The following is a 15,645-nucleotide window of genomic DNA, read 5'->3' on the forward strand; positions in this document are numbered from 1 at the left end:
AAAGGAAGTCCAGCCTTTTGAGTGTTCCAAAGGCAAGAGGAGGGGACAGCTTGCCCACAGCTCACAGCCTCAGCAGAGCAGCACAAACCCCCTTCTGCCTGGCCAGCAGTCGTTTTGTTACCCCACAGAAGCTCCTGGTGGTGGTGGTGGGGGTGGGGGGGTGGGAGAGGGACCCAGCAGCTGAGGTTTCTGAGCCTGTGAGACCCTGGGTGTCAGAAGAGGCTGGGTCTACATGTTGAGGGCACCAGGGAGCAAAGAAGATGGGGCTACACCTCTATGGACCACAGAGCTGTTTTGGTGCTGTCTCTCTCCCCCTCTTCCTCGCCAGACTGTGCTCTCCTTGGTGGTCGGTCAGCCGTGATGCTGAACCCAGGGTTCCTGGAAGGCAATGGAGAGTTCGAGCACTTTCTTCTCTGGTAACTGTTCCAGGTCTGGGAGCTTTCTAAATCTACAGCCATGCTATAACCTTCTTGCGTTTCTCTGGCTCCTGTGGCCCTTGGTGGGTAATGACCTCAGACACCTCTCAGCCCTAATGAAACAGAAAAGATGCCCCTTGGTGGGGACAGTGACATACTCTGCTTGCGGGCCCGGTTGCCAGCCTTGAAGCTGGCAGCTGGATAGGAATCTCCTCCCAATGCGGGTCAAACTTCTCTTCCTTGGTCTTAAGCCTCAGTTTCTCCTGCATAGGGAGCCCACATAGTCTTCTTCTGAGGCCTGCCTTTCCAGGAACCACACACCCCACTCCCGGCTTTCAGGCCACAAAGGCAAGGAAACTCAGATGATTCTGAAGTAAGGGAGTGACCCAGCAGAAGCACTGGTGTGGGTGTTAAGTATCTTTTTAAAACCTATAATTTATGTTCACTTTCACCTTCACACTACCTCCTACTAGGTCTCCTTGAGAAATAGTCCTGGGCCTTCCCTACTCCCAGCTGATTTGTATATGCACAAAATTTTCCTTTTCTCTCTACCCCTCCCCTCCCGCTCCTTCTCTTCCCCTCGGTTTCTCCCTGCCTCTTCTCTCCCTCTCCTTCTCCCCCTTTTCTCTCCCCCTTCATCTGGCATAGTCTATCTACCTCTCCCTCCTTTCACCCTGCTCTCTCTCCAAAGCCCTGAAGTGTGCCTAGGTGTCATAGAGCTGAAAGTGGTTTGCACGGGGCTTTTTTCCACCAGAGAGCAGTTAAGTGCCTTATTTTCTCCACTCGGGTGGCTAAATTATTCTCAATGTGTTAAACAGTGTAATTAAACACATACACACGCGAGTGCACAGGGCCCCTTCCCCCACCCTTCTTCTTGCTCCTTGTCAGCAGAGAGAGTGTCAGCCCCAGCCTTCAAGCTCTGTTAGTTTTAATTTGAGTTGTGGAATTAGTAATGGGTTTTGCTGGAACACTGTTGTGGGAAATAGATCGCTCCTCGTGCAGGGTTTGGGCACCATTTCAAACGAGTATTTGTTAAGGGGAAAACCATCCCCTGTCGTGTTCCGCTACATTACATCAGATTTATTTCCATTGTTCTGAAAAACACCAGCCAGGAGAGAGCTGTGTGCATCACTCCCGGGCAGGGAACAATTGAACTCGGGGCTTCCCGTTTCTTAGCTGATTGAAAACAAAACGCACACGGAATCACCCAATCACCCTTTGTTGCTGGGACATGCTAATCTCCTCTTGGAGGCAAGCCCTGCACCTGTCACTGTAAAGCCTGCAGAGGTGCTGGCGGAAAGTGACTGGATGATTTGGTGGCAAAACTTGGATGTTGAGGAAAAGCAGTTGAGAGAACCCCTGCAGGTCAAAGTTCTTGAAAGGATCTGTCCAATGCAAGGATTCTTCTGCACCACCCCGCCCCCCTGCTTTTAAGTTTATCCGATCTCAGCTTGACTATCGCCACTGGAGAGCGCACATGGTCATCCATGCCATTCACAGATCTTTTCTTCAGCACTGTTCACCAAGGCAGCCACTAGGAAGTGTAGATCTTTAAATTTAGATGTAAGTTAATTAAAATAAAATAAAATTTAAAATTCAGTTCCTTAGTTGCACTTGCTGTATTTCAAGTGCTCATTAGCCACATGTGCTAGGCTATTGGGCACCACTCTGGGGACCCGGAGAAAACTGCTGGGTGTCCAGGAGGCAACTGGCTAATGCCTGGGCTGCCCATCGCCTGTTACAGGGCTCAGGTTCATGGATAGGGTAGTGGGCACCTGAGGAGATCCTGACAGCGTGATCATCAGGAGACCTACCACACAGCTCTTACTTCCCACATAGAGCCCTTAATAAGAATGATGGTATTTGGGGCATCTGGGTGGCTCAGTCAGTTGAGTGTCCAACTTCGGCTCAGGGCATGATCTCACAGTTCGTGAGTTCCAGCCCTACATCGGGCTCTGTGCTGACAGCTCAGAGCCTGGGGTCTGCTTCAGATTCTGTGTCTTCTTCTCTTTCTGCCCCTCCCCTGCTCGCACTCTGTCTCTCTCTCTCAAAAATAAACATTAAAAAAAATTTTTTTTAAAAGAATGTTGGTATTTAATACCTACCTCATGCTCTGAGGCTGGTTTTATTACCACCACCTCCAGCCCATTTTATTTGTAAGTAAAGGAGGCTCAGATAGTAAGAACATTGATCAAGATCACTTAGTCACTAAGCGATATCTGAAGTCAAACTAAAGTTTCAAGTTTTAAGCTGATTCCACATGCTCTTGACCACCATCTCATGGGTCTTTTTTTTTTTTTTTTTTTTAAAGGTCAAGGCAAAACCCAGTTTTCTGAATAGGAACATAACCCTGGTGACGTCGAACAAACAGCAACAGGGAGCTTGATTTTTGTGGGACCAGGGGTGGCTGAATCTGTGCTCTCTCAGACCAGGATTATTCTGGAGGGCTTGGAACAGAACTTCTGGGCTGGGTCTGACAGTCCCTGTAAGTCCCTCGGTCTGTCTTTCTCCCAGTGAACACATCTAGATCTCCCACTTCCCAGGAAGTGATCTCTAGGTTCCTTGCGTGTTTAGGTGATGGCATTCTTGTGCCATTAGAAAAAAATCCCTGTCTTTTCCAGGCAGGTATAACTGCACTGGGAAACCCTGACTGCAAGCAAAGGGCTCTCTTCTGGCCAGGTGCCCTGTGCTAGCTACCCTAACACCCTGCTTTGGCTACCATTAAGGGTACACCATTGCTGTGCTGCTTGAAATGTAACCTCCACCCCCGGAACTGAACACAGTGGACTGGATGTCCACCACGGGTCAAGAGCAACTTTGTACAGGACCAGAAGCTCCCATGGTGTCTACAGCAGTGCCTTCCTGCTGTGGCAGCAGCTCAGGGCGGGCACGTCTTTCACCACATTGCCTCATTCACAATAGGAAGCCAAGTAAGCCGTACAAAATCTTTTCAAAATGAAACTGAGCCAAGGCAAATCCCACTCACTATTTACTTGCACAGTTAACTTTTAAATGAGAAGACAGATTTGCAGTTTCCCTGGGTAACTTCCATGTTCTCAGCTTGGAGGTCCTTTAGAATTTTAAATCTGCCATCTGCTTGGATAATCGTTCTTCCTTTATATCATTAAAATGATGGAAAAGTTGAAAAGTATCTTCATTTTCATGCCAACATCTTCATCCAGGATTAAGATACAAATGTTAAACAGGACAGGACAAGGGACAGAGTTCTGTGATTATCACAGTACAATGATTTTGAGATAATCCAGAATTATTCATCCATAATTTCTGCCTCAAATTGTGACTTCTGCATACTCTCCTGTGCTATACTACACTGTATTTCTGGACCGTACAATACTACAGGATACAACCAACCCAGTCTTTCAGTCGAGTTTGTTTTTGCCACCTTATATAAATACAGGGAAGAAAGAAATTTTATCAAATACTTTTCAAAAAATATCAAGGTGTGTTCTCTCTATATCTCAACTCACATGACCACACGTATGTGGCATTCTTCTGTTCCTCTAAAGAAGGAACTTTATTTTTGGAAGGGAAAAAAGAAAAAGAGGGAAAGTTATGTAATTGGTTTTGATAAGGTGATCTTTGCTTCTAGAAACCTGAGCATCATTTCCTAAGTAGTCAAAGTGTTTCTTTGCAAGTCCATTTCAGAATGTTGCTGTGAATATTGTATTTTTTAAACATATTATCATAGAATTACACAAAAAAATTTAGGGGCGCCTGGGTGGCTCAGTCGGCTGAGCATCCGACTTTAGCTCAGGTCATGATCTCCCAGTTCGTGCATTCGGGCCCCACTTCGGGCTCTGTGCTGACAGCTCAGAGCCTGGATCCTGCTTTGTATTCTGTGTCTCCCTCTCTCTGCCTCTCCCTTGCTTGTGCTCTGTCTCTGTCCCTGTTTCTCTCTCAAGAATAAATAAAATATTTAAAAAATTTTTTTAATTTAAATCCATGCTTTAGGGGAATGAATGTGTTAATTGCAAATAAACTTCCTGTTTTATTTTTTTTAACATTTATTATTGAGAGAGAAACAGTGTATGAGCATGGGAGGGGCAGAGAGAGGGGGAGACATGGAGTATGAAGCAGGCTCCAGGCTCTGAGCTGTCAGCACAGAGCCCAACGCAGGACTCTAATTCACAAACCCTGAGATCATGACCTGAACCGAAGTCAGTTGCTCAACCAACTGAGCCACCCAAGCACCCCTAAACTTCCTGTTTTAAAAGAGAGACTCTCTCCCAAAGTTTCTTATATTAAGTTCCCATAAGTATTAACATTTGGCTCAATTTATAAAAATTAAATTTCTAAGCAAATAGTCATAACACATTTATATTTGTATAAAGTGAAGAGTATCTGTGTTCATCAAAAGACACAGTAGAGGAAGTAAAAAGATAAGCCACCAACTGGGAGAAGATATTTGCAACACATGTGACCAAGAAAAGATGACTATCCAAAGTAAATAAAGAATTCCTACAAATCACGAAGAAAAAGACAACGCAGTCGACAAATGGGCATAAGATATGAATATTCATTTCACATAAGAGGGAATGTGAATGAAGAATAAACATATTGAAAGATGCTCAGTCTCACCAGTAAGCAGGGAAACAGAAATTAAGACTGCAAGGAGTTGGCATTTTACTCCCATCAGATGGGTACAAATAAGACATTTGCCAAAAACGAGTGCTAGTGAGGAGACTGAGTGATGGGAACTCTTTTACATTACTGGTGACATTATAAATTGGTACAACCTTGGAAAATAATGTGGTATATTCAGTGAGGTTGAATATATGCACAGACAAACCCATAAATTCCACTCAGTGGTCCTACCGTGTCACATACCAACCAATAGCGTGCGAACGTTTCCGTTGTTTGATCTCCCTATGGACACATAGGATGGTCAGCGTTTGAAATTTTAGCCTTTCTAATGAGTGTGTGGTGTCTATCTCATTGTAGTAATAATTTGCATATCCTTGATGACTTAAGATGTAAAGCATTTTTTCATGTCGGTAATTGCCTATTTTTGTTTTTTTTGGGAAAATGTTTGGATTTTTGACCATTTTTAAAGCGTTCTTTTCCTCTTACTGATTGAAAAGAGTTCTTTGTATATTCTGGGTTATGAGTCATTTGCCTGATACGTATGTCACACGTATTTTTTCTTAGCCTGTGGTTTGCATTTTTGTTTTCTTAATGGTGTCTTTCACGCTTTGGATAAAGTCTAACTGATGCATTTTTTTTTTTTTCTTGTAAGGCTCATCTTTTCGTGGTCTGTCACTGACATATTTTCCAACCCTTAAGTTTGCAAACATTTTTCCTGTGTCTTCCTCTATGCAAGTATTCTGTTTTCTTCTAATGCAATTTGAAAATTTTTTTGTTTATTCGTTTTGAGAGAGAGAGCATGAGCGTGCGTGCGCGCACACACACACACACACACACACACACACACGCTGGGGAGGGGCACAGAGAAGGATACAGAATCCCAAGCAGGCTCCGCACCTGCAGAGCAGAGCCCAAGGCCCGGTTCGAAATCATGAATAGTGAGATCATGACCTGAGCAGAGATCAAGAGTCAAGCACTTAACTGACTGCGCCACCCAGGCACCCCAAAAGTGTTATAATTTTAAGTTTTATCTTTATGTTTGTGATTACTTTGATTCCCATATGGATATCCAATTGATCCAGCATCATTTTTTTTTAAAGGTGTTTCTATGTCCATTTAATCTTTGGAAACTTTAGAAAATTGGAAACTTTGTCAAAAAAATAATTGACGATTTATGTTGTGGTCTGTTTCTGGATTCTCCACTCTGCACCATTGGTCTATCTAATTGTCTATCTTTTTGCCAGCTGAAGGTGGGTTGGCTAACTTTCTTTAAAAAAAATATTTCTTTAAAAAAAAATTCTTTGGTTATTCTAGGTCCTTTGAATTTAAGTGTAAATTTTAGAGTAAGCTTATCCATTTCTTTAATAAAAAAGCATTCTACAATTTCAGTTGGGATTGTATTGAATCTGTAGATACATTTGGAGAGAATTGCCATCTTGGCAATACTGAGGCTTCCAATTAATGAACCTAATACATCTCCCCATTTATTTAGGTCTTCTTTAATTTTTCTCTGCAATGATTTATAGTTTTTGATGCAGACAGCTTGGATGTCTTTAGTTAGATATTTTTCCAAGTATTTTTAATAGAATGCTATTGTTTTCCTATTGCCTACTGCTAGAATATAATAACTAATTTTTTTATATTAACCTTGTATCTTGCTAAATTCAATCATTAATTCTGTTAGTTATTTTGTAGATTTCCTAGAATTTTCTACAATCAAAATATCAAATAAGGACCATTTTTCCTCCTGATTTTTTTTTTTTCCTTTTCTTAACGAGCTGGCTAGGACCTCCAATACAGTGTTAAGTAAAAATGGTTATTATGAATGCTAAAAAAAAAAAAAAAAAGTGGTGGCAGGGGCACCTGGGTGGCTCAGTTGGTTGGGCTTCTGGCTTTGGCTCAGGTCATGATCTCATGGTTAGGGGGTTCGAGCCTCGCTTTGGGATCTGTGCTAGCAGTGAGGAGCCTGCTCAGGATTTTCTCTTTCTCTCCTTCTCTTTCTCATTGCCCCTCCCCTGCTTGCACTTTCTCTCTCAAAATAAACAAATAAACTTTAAAATTTTTAAAAGAAAGAAAGAAAAAACGTGACAATGGCATTCTTGCCTTAACTATGGTCATAATTGGGAAAAATACTCTTCTGTCACTATGATTTTAGCTGTAGATTTTTATAGATGCCCTTCATTAGTCTGAGAATGTTTTTACTTTTTCTAGGTAACTCTCCTTTGAGAGTTTTTATCATAAATATATGTTGAATATTGTCAAATAATTTTAATTATTGGTTTTCTTTTTAGCTTTTTAATATGGTTAATTACAATGATTTTTTTTTAGCATGAAACCAACCTTACATTCCTGAAATAAATCTCACTCAGCCTTGATGTACTGTTCTTTCTCTTTTCTTTTTTACATTGTTGGATTTGATTTGATGAAATTTTGTGAAGGATCTTTGCCGTCTCTGTTCATGAGGGATAGTGATCCATAATTTTTTTGGGGGGTGTGGATTCTTTGGCGAGGCTTTGTTATTAGTCTCCTGTTGACCTGATAAAGTAAGTTCAGCAGTGTTTCCCGTCTCTAATTTCTGAAGAACTTTGTGCAAGATGGGTGCTATTTTGACCTGGAAAGTGTAAGAGAATTCACCAGTGAAACCATCTGGGTCTGGGAATTTCTCTGGGGGAAGCTTTTGTTAACAAATTCAATTTCTTGGTTAGATATAGGGTTATTCAAATTTTGTTTCTTCTTGGGTCAACTTTGATACCTTGTAATTTTCAAGAAATTCATCCATTTCACATCACAGCAAATTTTTTCATATTAGTTTCTTCGTAGTAGTAGCCTCTTATGAACTCTTTAATATTTTTTGGATTTATGATGATAAACCCTTTATCAATGATGATATTGGTGACTTGTCTTCCCACTCTTTTGTCCTCAACTTGATTCTGGATTTATTTATTTTGTTGGTCTTCTCAAAGGAAAAGTTTCACTTTGCTAATTTTCTCTACTGTTTTTCTCTTTTATGAATTTGTGCTCTTGTCTGTATTACTTACTTCCTTCTACGTCTGTGGGTTTTCTTATTGCCATCATGATATCATCTTGGACTCATAAATTATTTAGAAGTGTGTTTAATTCCAGGTATTTGGGGTTTCCTAACTATCTTATTGGCACTAACTTAAAATTTTAATTGTGTCATGGTTAGAGAATATTCTGTGTAATTCACTCCTTGGAAATACATGGTTTTATGGCCCCGTGTATTTTCTGTTTTGGTGAATACATTTCATATATTTGAAAAGAATGTATACTCTGCATTTTTAGATGTAGTACAGTGTATGTGCCAATAAAATCAAAGCGATTAACAGTGTCATCCAGATCTTTTATGTTTTCACTGATTTTTAAAATTTTTGTTTAGTTGCCCTATTAGTTACTAAACTATGAGTGCTAAATTCTACTATCATTGTGGAATTATTTATTTCTCACTTTAATTCTGTTAAGTTTTGGTTCATGTATTTTCTGGTTGTATTATTAGGTGCCTACACATTAATGATTTTATTTCTTCCTGATCAATTTTTGCCAATATTAAATGCCCCACTTCATCCCTGGCAATACTGTTTACTATGAAGTCTGTTTGGTAAATCTATTAATATGCACCTCAGCCTTCTTAGGCTTACTGTTTTTATGGCATAATTCTTTTCATCCATTTACTGTCAAATTATCTGGTCTTTTTATTTAAAGTGTGTCTCACAGGCAGCATATAGCTGAGCTTTGCTTTTTTATCTCCTTTGTGAATCTCTGCCTTTTAACTAAAGTTAACATGTAATTATTGATATACTTGGATTTATGTCTATTTTTTGTATGTTTATCCACTGTTCCCTCTTTATTGATTTTTTTTTTGATTACTTGAATATGCATGTTTTAGTATCACATCTTATCTTATCTATTGTCTTTTGGGGGGTGCTATATCTCTTTTTATTATTTTCTTAGTGGTTATATAGGGATTATAATACACTTACTCAATCTTCCTGATTCTATTGCACCACTTCATGTAAAATAGAACACTTGCAGCCATGTGGCTAACTTTACTTCCCTTCTACTGTTCCTTATGTTACAGTCATATGAATGATATCCAAATACTTTGAAGCATCTCCAGACAATGTTTTCATTTTTGCTTTAAACACATATATGTATTTTAAAGAATAAGAGGAAAAAAACAATCTTGCATATTTACTCATATATTTACCATATACCATTCTTGAAAATTCAGTTTTCCCTGTTATTATTGCCTATTAAATTGAAGAACTTCCTTCATCATTCCTTCTGGAGCATTGTCTTTGGATGATTAATTCCCTTAGTTTTTGTTCATCTGAAATCTCTTTATTTCACTATGATTCCTGATATGTATTTTCACTGGACACAGAATTCTGTGTTAACATCTCTTTCTTTCAGAAACTTTAAAGTTATTCCACTGTTTTCCATCCTCCATGGCTTCTTGTGACAAATCTGGAGTCCTTTGCATCATTATTCCCTTCAATTTCATGTGTCATTTTTCTCTAGCTCTTTCAAACATTTTTTATCTTTGGTTTCCAACAGCTTGATTATGATGTGTCTAGTCCTGGTTTTCTTGACTTTTCAAGCTTCTTGGATTCAAAAGTTTGTCTCCAAACTGGGGAAGAGTTTGACCATTTCTACAAAAAACTTTTTCTGCTCTACTATCTTGATTCTCTCCTCCCGGGCCTCCAATTACACATAAGTCACAGCTTTTGGTATTGTATCACATGTCCATCTGAGGCTCTATTCTTATTCTTTTGTGTCCTATTATAATTTTCTGGAGAACATGGATTTAAAAAAGAAAGCAGGAATCAACCCAATTAAATTCAGACTATGCATCCAAGACCACCTTCTATGAGGTGCTAAGTGCTTAGAAAACTTTCTCAGCATCTTGTGGCTAATAAGGGGCAGAATGAGGACTTGAGTTGGAATCTTCTGAAGTCATTTAACTTTGGGGCTTATTTCTTTTTTCTGAAGTCATTTAACTTTTTGCATCTTTCCCATATATTAATAGGAATTTTCCAACAAAAGGACTTGCAGGGTGCCTGATGGCTCAGTTGGTTAAGTGTCCAACTTCGGTTTAGGTCATGATCTCGCAGTTTGTGAGTTCAAGTCCTGCGTCGGGCTCTGTGCTGACAGCTCAAAGCCTGGAGCCTGCTTTGGATTCTGTGTCTCCCTCTCTCACTGCCCCTCCCCCGCTTGTGCTCTGTCTCTCTCTGTCTCTCAAAAATGAATAAATGTAAAAACTTTTTTTAAAAAAGACTTGCTGGTTATGTATGTATAAAATCCTGAAGGCAAGCTTAAATAAGTGTTTTTGTCACTGTTGTTTTTTTATTGAACAGTTCTTTGAAGAAGCTTTTGTGTGTCTCCATGAGGACTACTGGACTTGAAATATTTTCCAAACCATTTGACCTCCGAATCTGTTCTCTGTGGAGGCTTCTGCTCCACCAAACACGCTTAAAAATAGCTAATATGTGGCATTCATTCCACCAACACTTACAAGAATTTTATAGAATACCCACTATGTGCCAGACCTGGCACTAGGTGCTGGCAGACCAAAGATACTATCATCTAAGACATTTCTGCCATTCAGGAGCCCTTATTGTCTTTCCACGAAATTGAATAATGTTTATACACTTGGTGCTGTTGGGTCATTTTCACTTGTGTTTACCGGCATCCTTCACCTATTCTCTGATATGCCCCCTTTCCTCTTTGCTTGCACACTGCCTAAAGTATGCTCCCAGGGGCAGAGAGTTGTTGGGACAGCCTGGGGTTAGTCACAGCTATGGACTGAATTGTGTTCCCCCCAAATTCATATATTGAAGCCCTAACCCCCACTGTGACTATTTCTAGAGATAGAACCTTTAAGGAGATGATTAAGGTTAAATGAAGTCATAAGCAGAAGGCCCTACTCCAATGGGACTATGGCCTTATAAGACAAGGAAGAGGGAGAGCGCACACTCTCTCTCTGTCATGTGAGGACACATCAAAAAGGTGGTTGTCTATAAGGCAGAAAGAGAGTTCTCACCAGAACCTGACTGTGTTGGCATCGTGGTCTTAGACTTTCAGCCTCCACAATTGTGAGGAAATAAATGTCTATTGCTTAAGCTCCCACTCTGCAGGATTTTGTTGCATGCTCAACAGACTAACACAGTCACCCAATTCAGCAGAAGACACAACAGGGACTGAGTGAAACTTACTTCATAGACACTGAGGGGAGCAGACCAGGTTTTATAGCCACCAACTGCATCTCTTGCCTGCTTCTCACTCTAGTTCTGAACTTAATCCATTAATTCACAGTCTCTCTCATTAAGAACCTTATATAAACTCTTTTTGCCATTTTTCCAGCTCCTGTGCCATTTTTCTTGCTAGACTCAAGAGATAAACCAGAGGTAAGACAAAGTTTTATCCTGACTAGCAGGTAGAACTTCTATCCCTCCCTCTCTCTTTTTTTTTAATTAAGCCAGCTGAGTCTTCTGCCTTTATTTACCTTTCACAGTGAAGCAAGATGGAAAAATAAAAGAAATAAGCCAAAAAATCCCTCCCTAAAATGACAGGTAGGAGAGAGAGTTGGTTGGCTTTTTCTGCTGCACACAAAAGTGAAATGTCAAGTTCTGTAGACCCTTCCTGCTTGAGAAAATGAGAGCAGGCTGTCCCCTGGAAAAGCCATAAGCAACCCAGGGGGTAACACAGTGAACCTGATAGGTCTGAGGTCTGTGCATGGAGGAGGGAGCCTCTCTCTCCTGCCTGCCTGCTTTCTCTTTTTTCCCATCAAAGTTCTCTTCTCTCCCAGAGCAGCGGACCACCTCCTCCACCAGCAGACAGCCAGGCCTGCCGCCTGTCCCCCAGAGTCTTTCTTTTCCTTCTTGGGCTCTCAGTGGGTGCAGAGAAGTAGCAAAGCTAAGCACTTGCATGCGATGCCTCACCCCTGCAAGCTCGTCTGAGACTAGATGTCATTAATAAGAGCAAGTTCTCATCTCTGAAGGTGTGGGGCTCTCTGCACAGTACTTTCATAATCAAAATTATCATCATAATCATGCTAATAACCACTATTTATTGACCACTTTCTGTTTACCAGCCACAGTGCTAAGTACTTGACAAGCCCAGATTCATCTGAGTCTTAAAACAATTCTGTAACAGGCACATTATTGTCATCATTTCACAAATGAGGAAAGCAAGGCTTACACAGGGATCCCTAAGGTTAACCAGTCCACCATGCAATAGTGAGCGGTGGGGGCCCTACTGATGGCCTGGGAACTGATCCCTAAACATAAGGCCTTGGCAAGACTCTGATGGAGAGGTCAAGCCAAATTCTTCCGACTCACTTTTACATGCAATTAAAGGCTGCCCCATAATTATGTTATTAAGAGCAACTATTTGGGTTTCCTAAACTAAAATCAGCTCAATACTGGAGTTTATCATACACTCTCATTGAATATTTTACTGAGAGGTACGTGGCTTGGCAATGGTGTCTTGGTTCCACTGTCACTGAGCATGTGCAGAACTGAAAGACCCATAATTTTCACAACTCTCCATTATCAGGTGTCATTGCCTTTGTCCTGAATTGGCAATCAATCTCTATTACTGTTTTCTTGTTCTTGAATGATACCTTACTGTTATTTCAGCTTTTTATATAATCTGTGGTGGCTCTCCTCTTAACCCTATAGTGAGTGGTGAGGTATATAGATGTATTTTCACCTGTTATTTTCCAAGAACTTGATTGGAGAAATGTATGTAACATATTGGGCTAAACCAAATAAAACATTTTTACCTTAGGTGAAACATACGAAATGGACTATATTTAACAACTTTTTAAAAGTTTATTTATTTTGAGTGAGAGAGAGTATGTGTGCGTGCATGAGAGCAGGGAGAAGGTCAGAGAGGGAGAGACAGAATTCCAAGCAAGCACCACACTGTCAGCACACAGCCCGATGTGGGGCTGGGGCTTGAATTCGTGAACTCACAAACCTTGAGATCATGACCTGAGCTGAGATCAAGTGTTGGACACTTAACCGACTGAAACATCCAGGGCCCCTGAACAATTTTGACCTAAAAAAATGGAAGTTTCCTATTGTCCAACCTAATAGTTCAAATATAAATTATTTTTACCTCATTTGCTAGACATTTGTATGCATAATTCCCTCTGCATATGCATGTACAGTGACACATTATAGATGATATTCTGCCTCTGAATTTGTATTATCTAAATAATTTACAACATATTATTATTATATGTTAACTATAAGAACATTGCTAAGTTATTTTGAGTTTGTGTGGATTTTTTTTTGTATGATCCAAGATCTTGAATGTAAGCTCATATTCTTCATGAATTGCTCATTTATTTCCATCTTTAGTTCTTTATCATCACTTGATTCCTTTTCTGCTGTTAAGGAGGAATGGATAGGTCCATAGGTTTTGTGGTCTTGGGTCTTCCATGTCCTGCTCAAAGAAGTTTGAAAAGCACTACGTCAGTGGCTAAGGAGACTTTTCAAGTCCCATAGCCAGTAAGTGTGCATTCAGAATTCAGATGCAACTCAGCTTCCCTCACAGATGGAGGATGTGATACACATTTTGGTCATTGGCATCAGTCACACCCCTATGGCTTCCTGAATAAGAAATGCTAGATTTCCTTGACATATCATTAAGGAAATTGGGAGGTCAACATTTATTGTGTGCCTATGTATGCCAGCCACTCTGCTTGGTATGTTAGTTTGAACCTCATTTGACACCACAGCAAACCCTATGAGGTTGGTATCATTTATCTGTACAGATGGAGAAAGAGGTTTGCAGGCTTGAATACTAACTCCAAATTCTGGAACTGGTAGGTAGGTGATGAAAGCAGAAAGCAAACTTTAAAGCCCATTTGATTGTTCACCACTTTGCCTTTTCTTTTTCTCACTACACATCCCCTTCCCCTAACCCCATATTTGATTCATCATGAAATCCTATTGGTTCTACCTATAAAATGACTCTGGGGTCTGTTTCTCCATCATTTTCACTACTAATGCTCTAACATTGTCCCTCCCACGAACACATGCACAGCCTCCTAACCTCTTCCTTGCCACAGTCCTTATCCATCCCCTCCATGTGGCCTTTAACTCACTCCACAATCCTTTACACAGATCTGATTGTGACCTACCTTTTCAGTGTCCCTGCAGTGCTTGCAGAGGGCATAAAACATGTCACAATCCAGCTTTCCAACCTACTTTCCTGGCCCTCTCTGCCAACATTCCCTATCCCCAGCTCCTACCCCCACTGACCCTTCCAGACTGCCCACCCCTCCATTCTCTCTAACACCCATGACTTTTCCAATTCAACTCCTGGGCCTCTGTGCACTTGATACTCTAAATTATATAGATAATAATTTGTGTGTGTGTGTATATATATATATGTGTGTGTGTGTGTGTGTGTGTGTGTGTATATATATATATATATATATATATATATATATATATAAAACCAGTTCTCCATCTGGCACATTCTGCTTCCTTCAAGGCCCTGCTCAAATGTCACTGCCTGTGGGAGAGTCATCCTAGACTTTTCCTGGGAGCTCATGGCCCCTCCTCTTTATAACCACAGGATTTTGTACACATTTTTAATTAGACACTTTCTGTTGAATGATAGCTAGCTGTTTAAATGTCTTATCTGTCTTTCCTACTTGATAATGAGCCCCTAAGGGATAAAGATCATGTCGTATTTATCTTTGGATTGCCAGCATGCAGAAAAGTGCCTGGCACCAGGTCAGCACTCAATAAATGTTCATTAATGTACAAACACCCCCCATAGTCTCTCATGCACATAAGAGCATACTGAGTAGTTCTTCGGTAGAGCGGATTGAAAATTGGACTGGGAAGATGCTTTGATTCTAGTCTGGGATCACCCACCAACTAGATGTGTCACTGGGGACAGAACATTTCGGGGTCTCAGTCCCCTCACTTGTAAAGTAGTGGGAGGACATCTGAGTGCCTTTCCAAGGCTTACATCTAATGATGCAAAGGACTTGACAGCTTATTCCTAAAAATCTCTCTCTTTCTTACCAGAAGGAAAAGGCCTTAGGCATCTTCTAAGGAGAGTCATGGCACACAACCAGGAGACTCTAGCCAAGACCCCTGTCATCAAATTCAAGGGCCAAGACTTCAACTTCTTGCGGGATCATTGCCTAAGCAGAGGTCTGCTGTTTGAGGATGAGACCTTCCCTGCGGAAACTTCCTCCATAGGTCTGCAGCTGCTCCAGGGAAAAAACCTCTCCAGCCTGATGTGGAGACGGCCAAAGGTGAGTGAGCCCCCCAGAAACACACCCAGCTCCTGGACCCTCTCAACTGCCTGTCATGGTACCTCCTACTGAAAGAAGGATGGGCACGTGACTTGGTTTTCAAGGGTGGCCCAAACCAAATAGGAAGGAGAATGAAATTTATCTGGTCCCTTAGCTATAGTGTTGTATCATCAGTAGGATGGAAGGACCCTGTTCCAGCAACCAGGACCCCTGGGTTCTAACCCAGTTCTCACACTGAGCACATCACTAGATTGCATGCTTCAGTGTTCTCATCTGAGAAATGGGAAACCATGGGTATGAAGATTGTGGTAGTTGGTC

At 40.8% G+C, this 15,645-nt stretch overlaps 1 protein-coding gene across 1 annotated transcript in view; it reads left to right on the plus strand.

Moving 5' to 3' along the window:
• Nucleotides 1–15,097: 15,097 nt before the first annotated feature.
• CAPN13 (calpain 13) overlaps nt 15,098–15,645 on the plus strand; it is a 61,082-nt gene continuing 60,534 nt past the window's right edge. Inside the window, exon 1 of the mRNA XM_049652353.1 lies at nt 15,098–15,327. Within this exon, the coding sequence (XP_049508310.1) occupies nt 15,130–15,327 (198 nt within the window). The 5' untranslated portion in view covers nt 15,098–15,129. The remainder of the gene's footprint in view (nt 15,328–15,645) is intronic.

The sequence above is a fragment of the Panthera uncia genome (genome assembly GCF_023721935.1).
Source record: "Panthera uncia isolate 11264 chromosome A3 unlocalized genomic scaffold, Puncia_PCG_1.0 HiC_scaffold_12, whole genome shotgun sequence".
Taxonomy (NCBI): domain Eukaryota; kingdom Metazoa; phylum Chordata; class Mammalia; order Carnivora; family Felidae; genus Panthera; species Panthera uncia.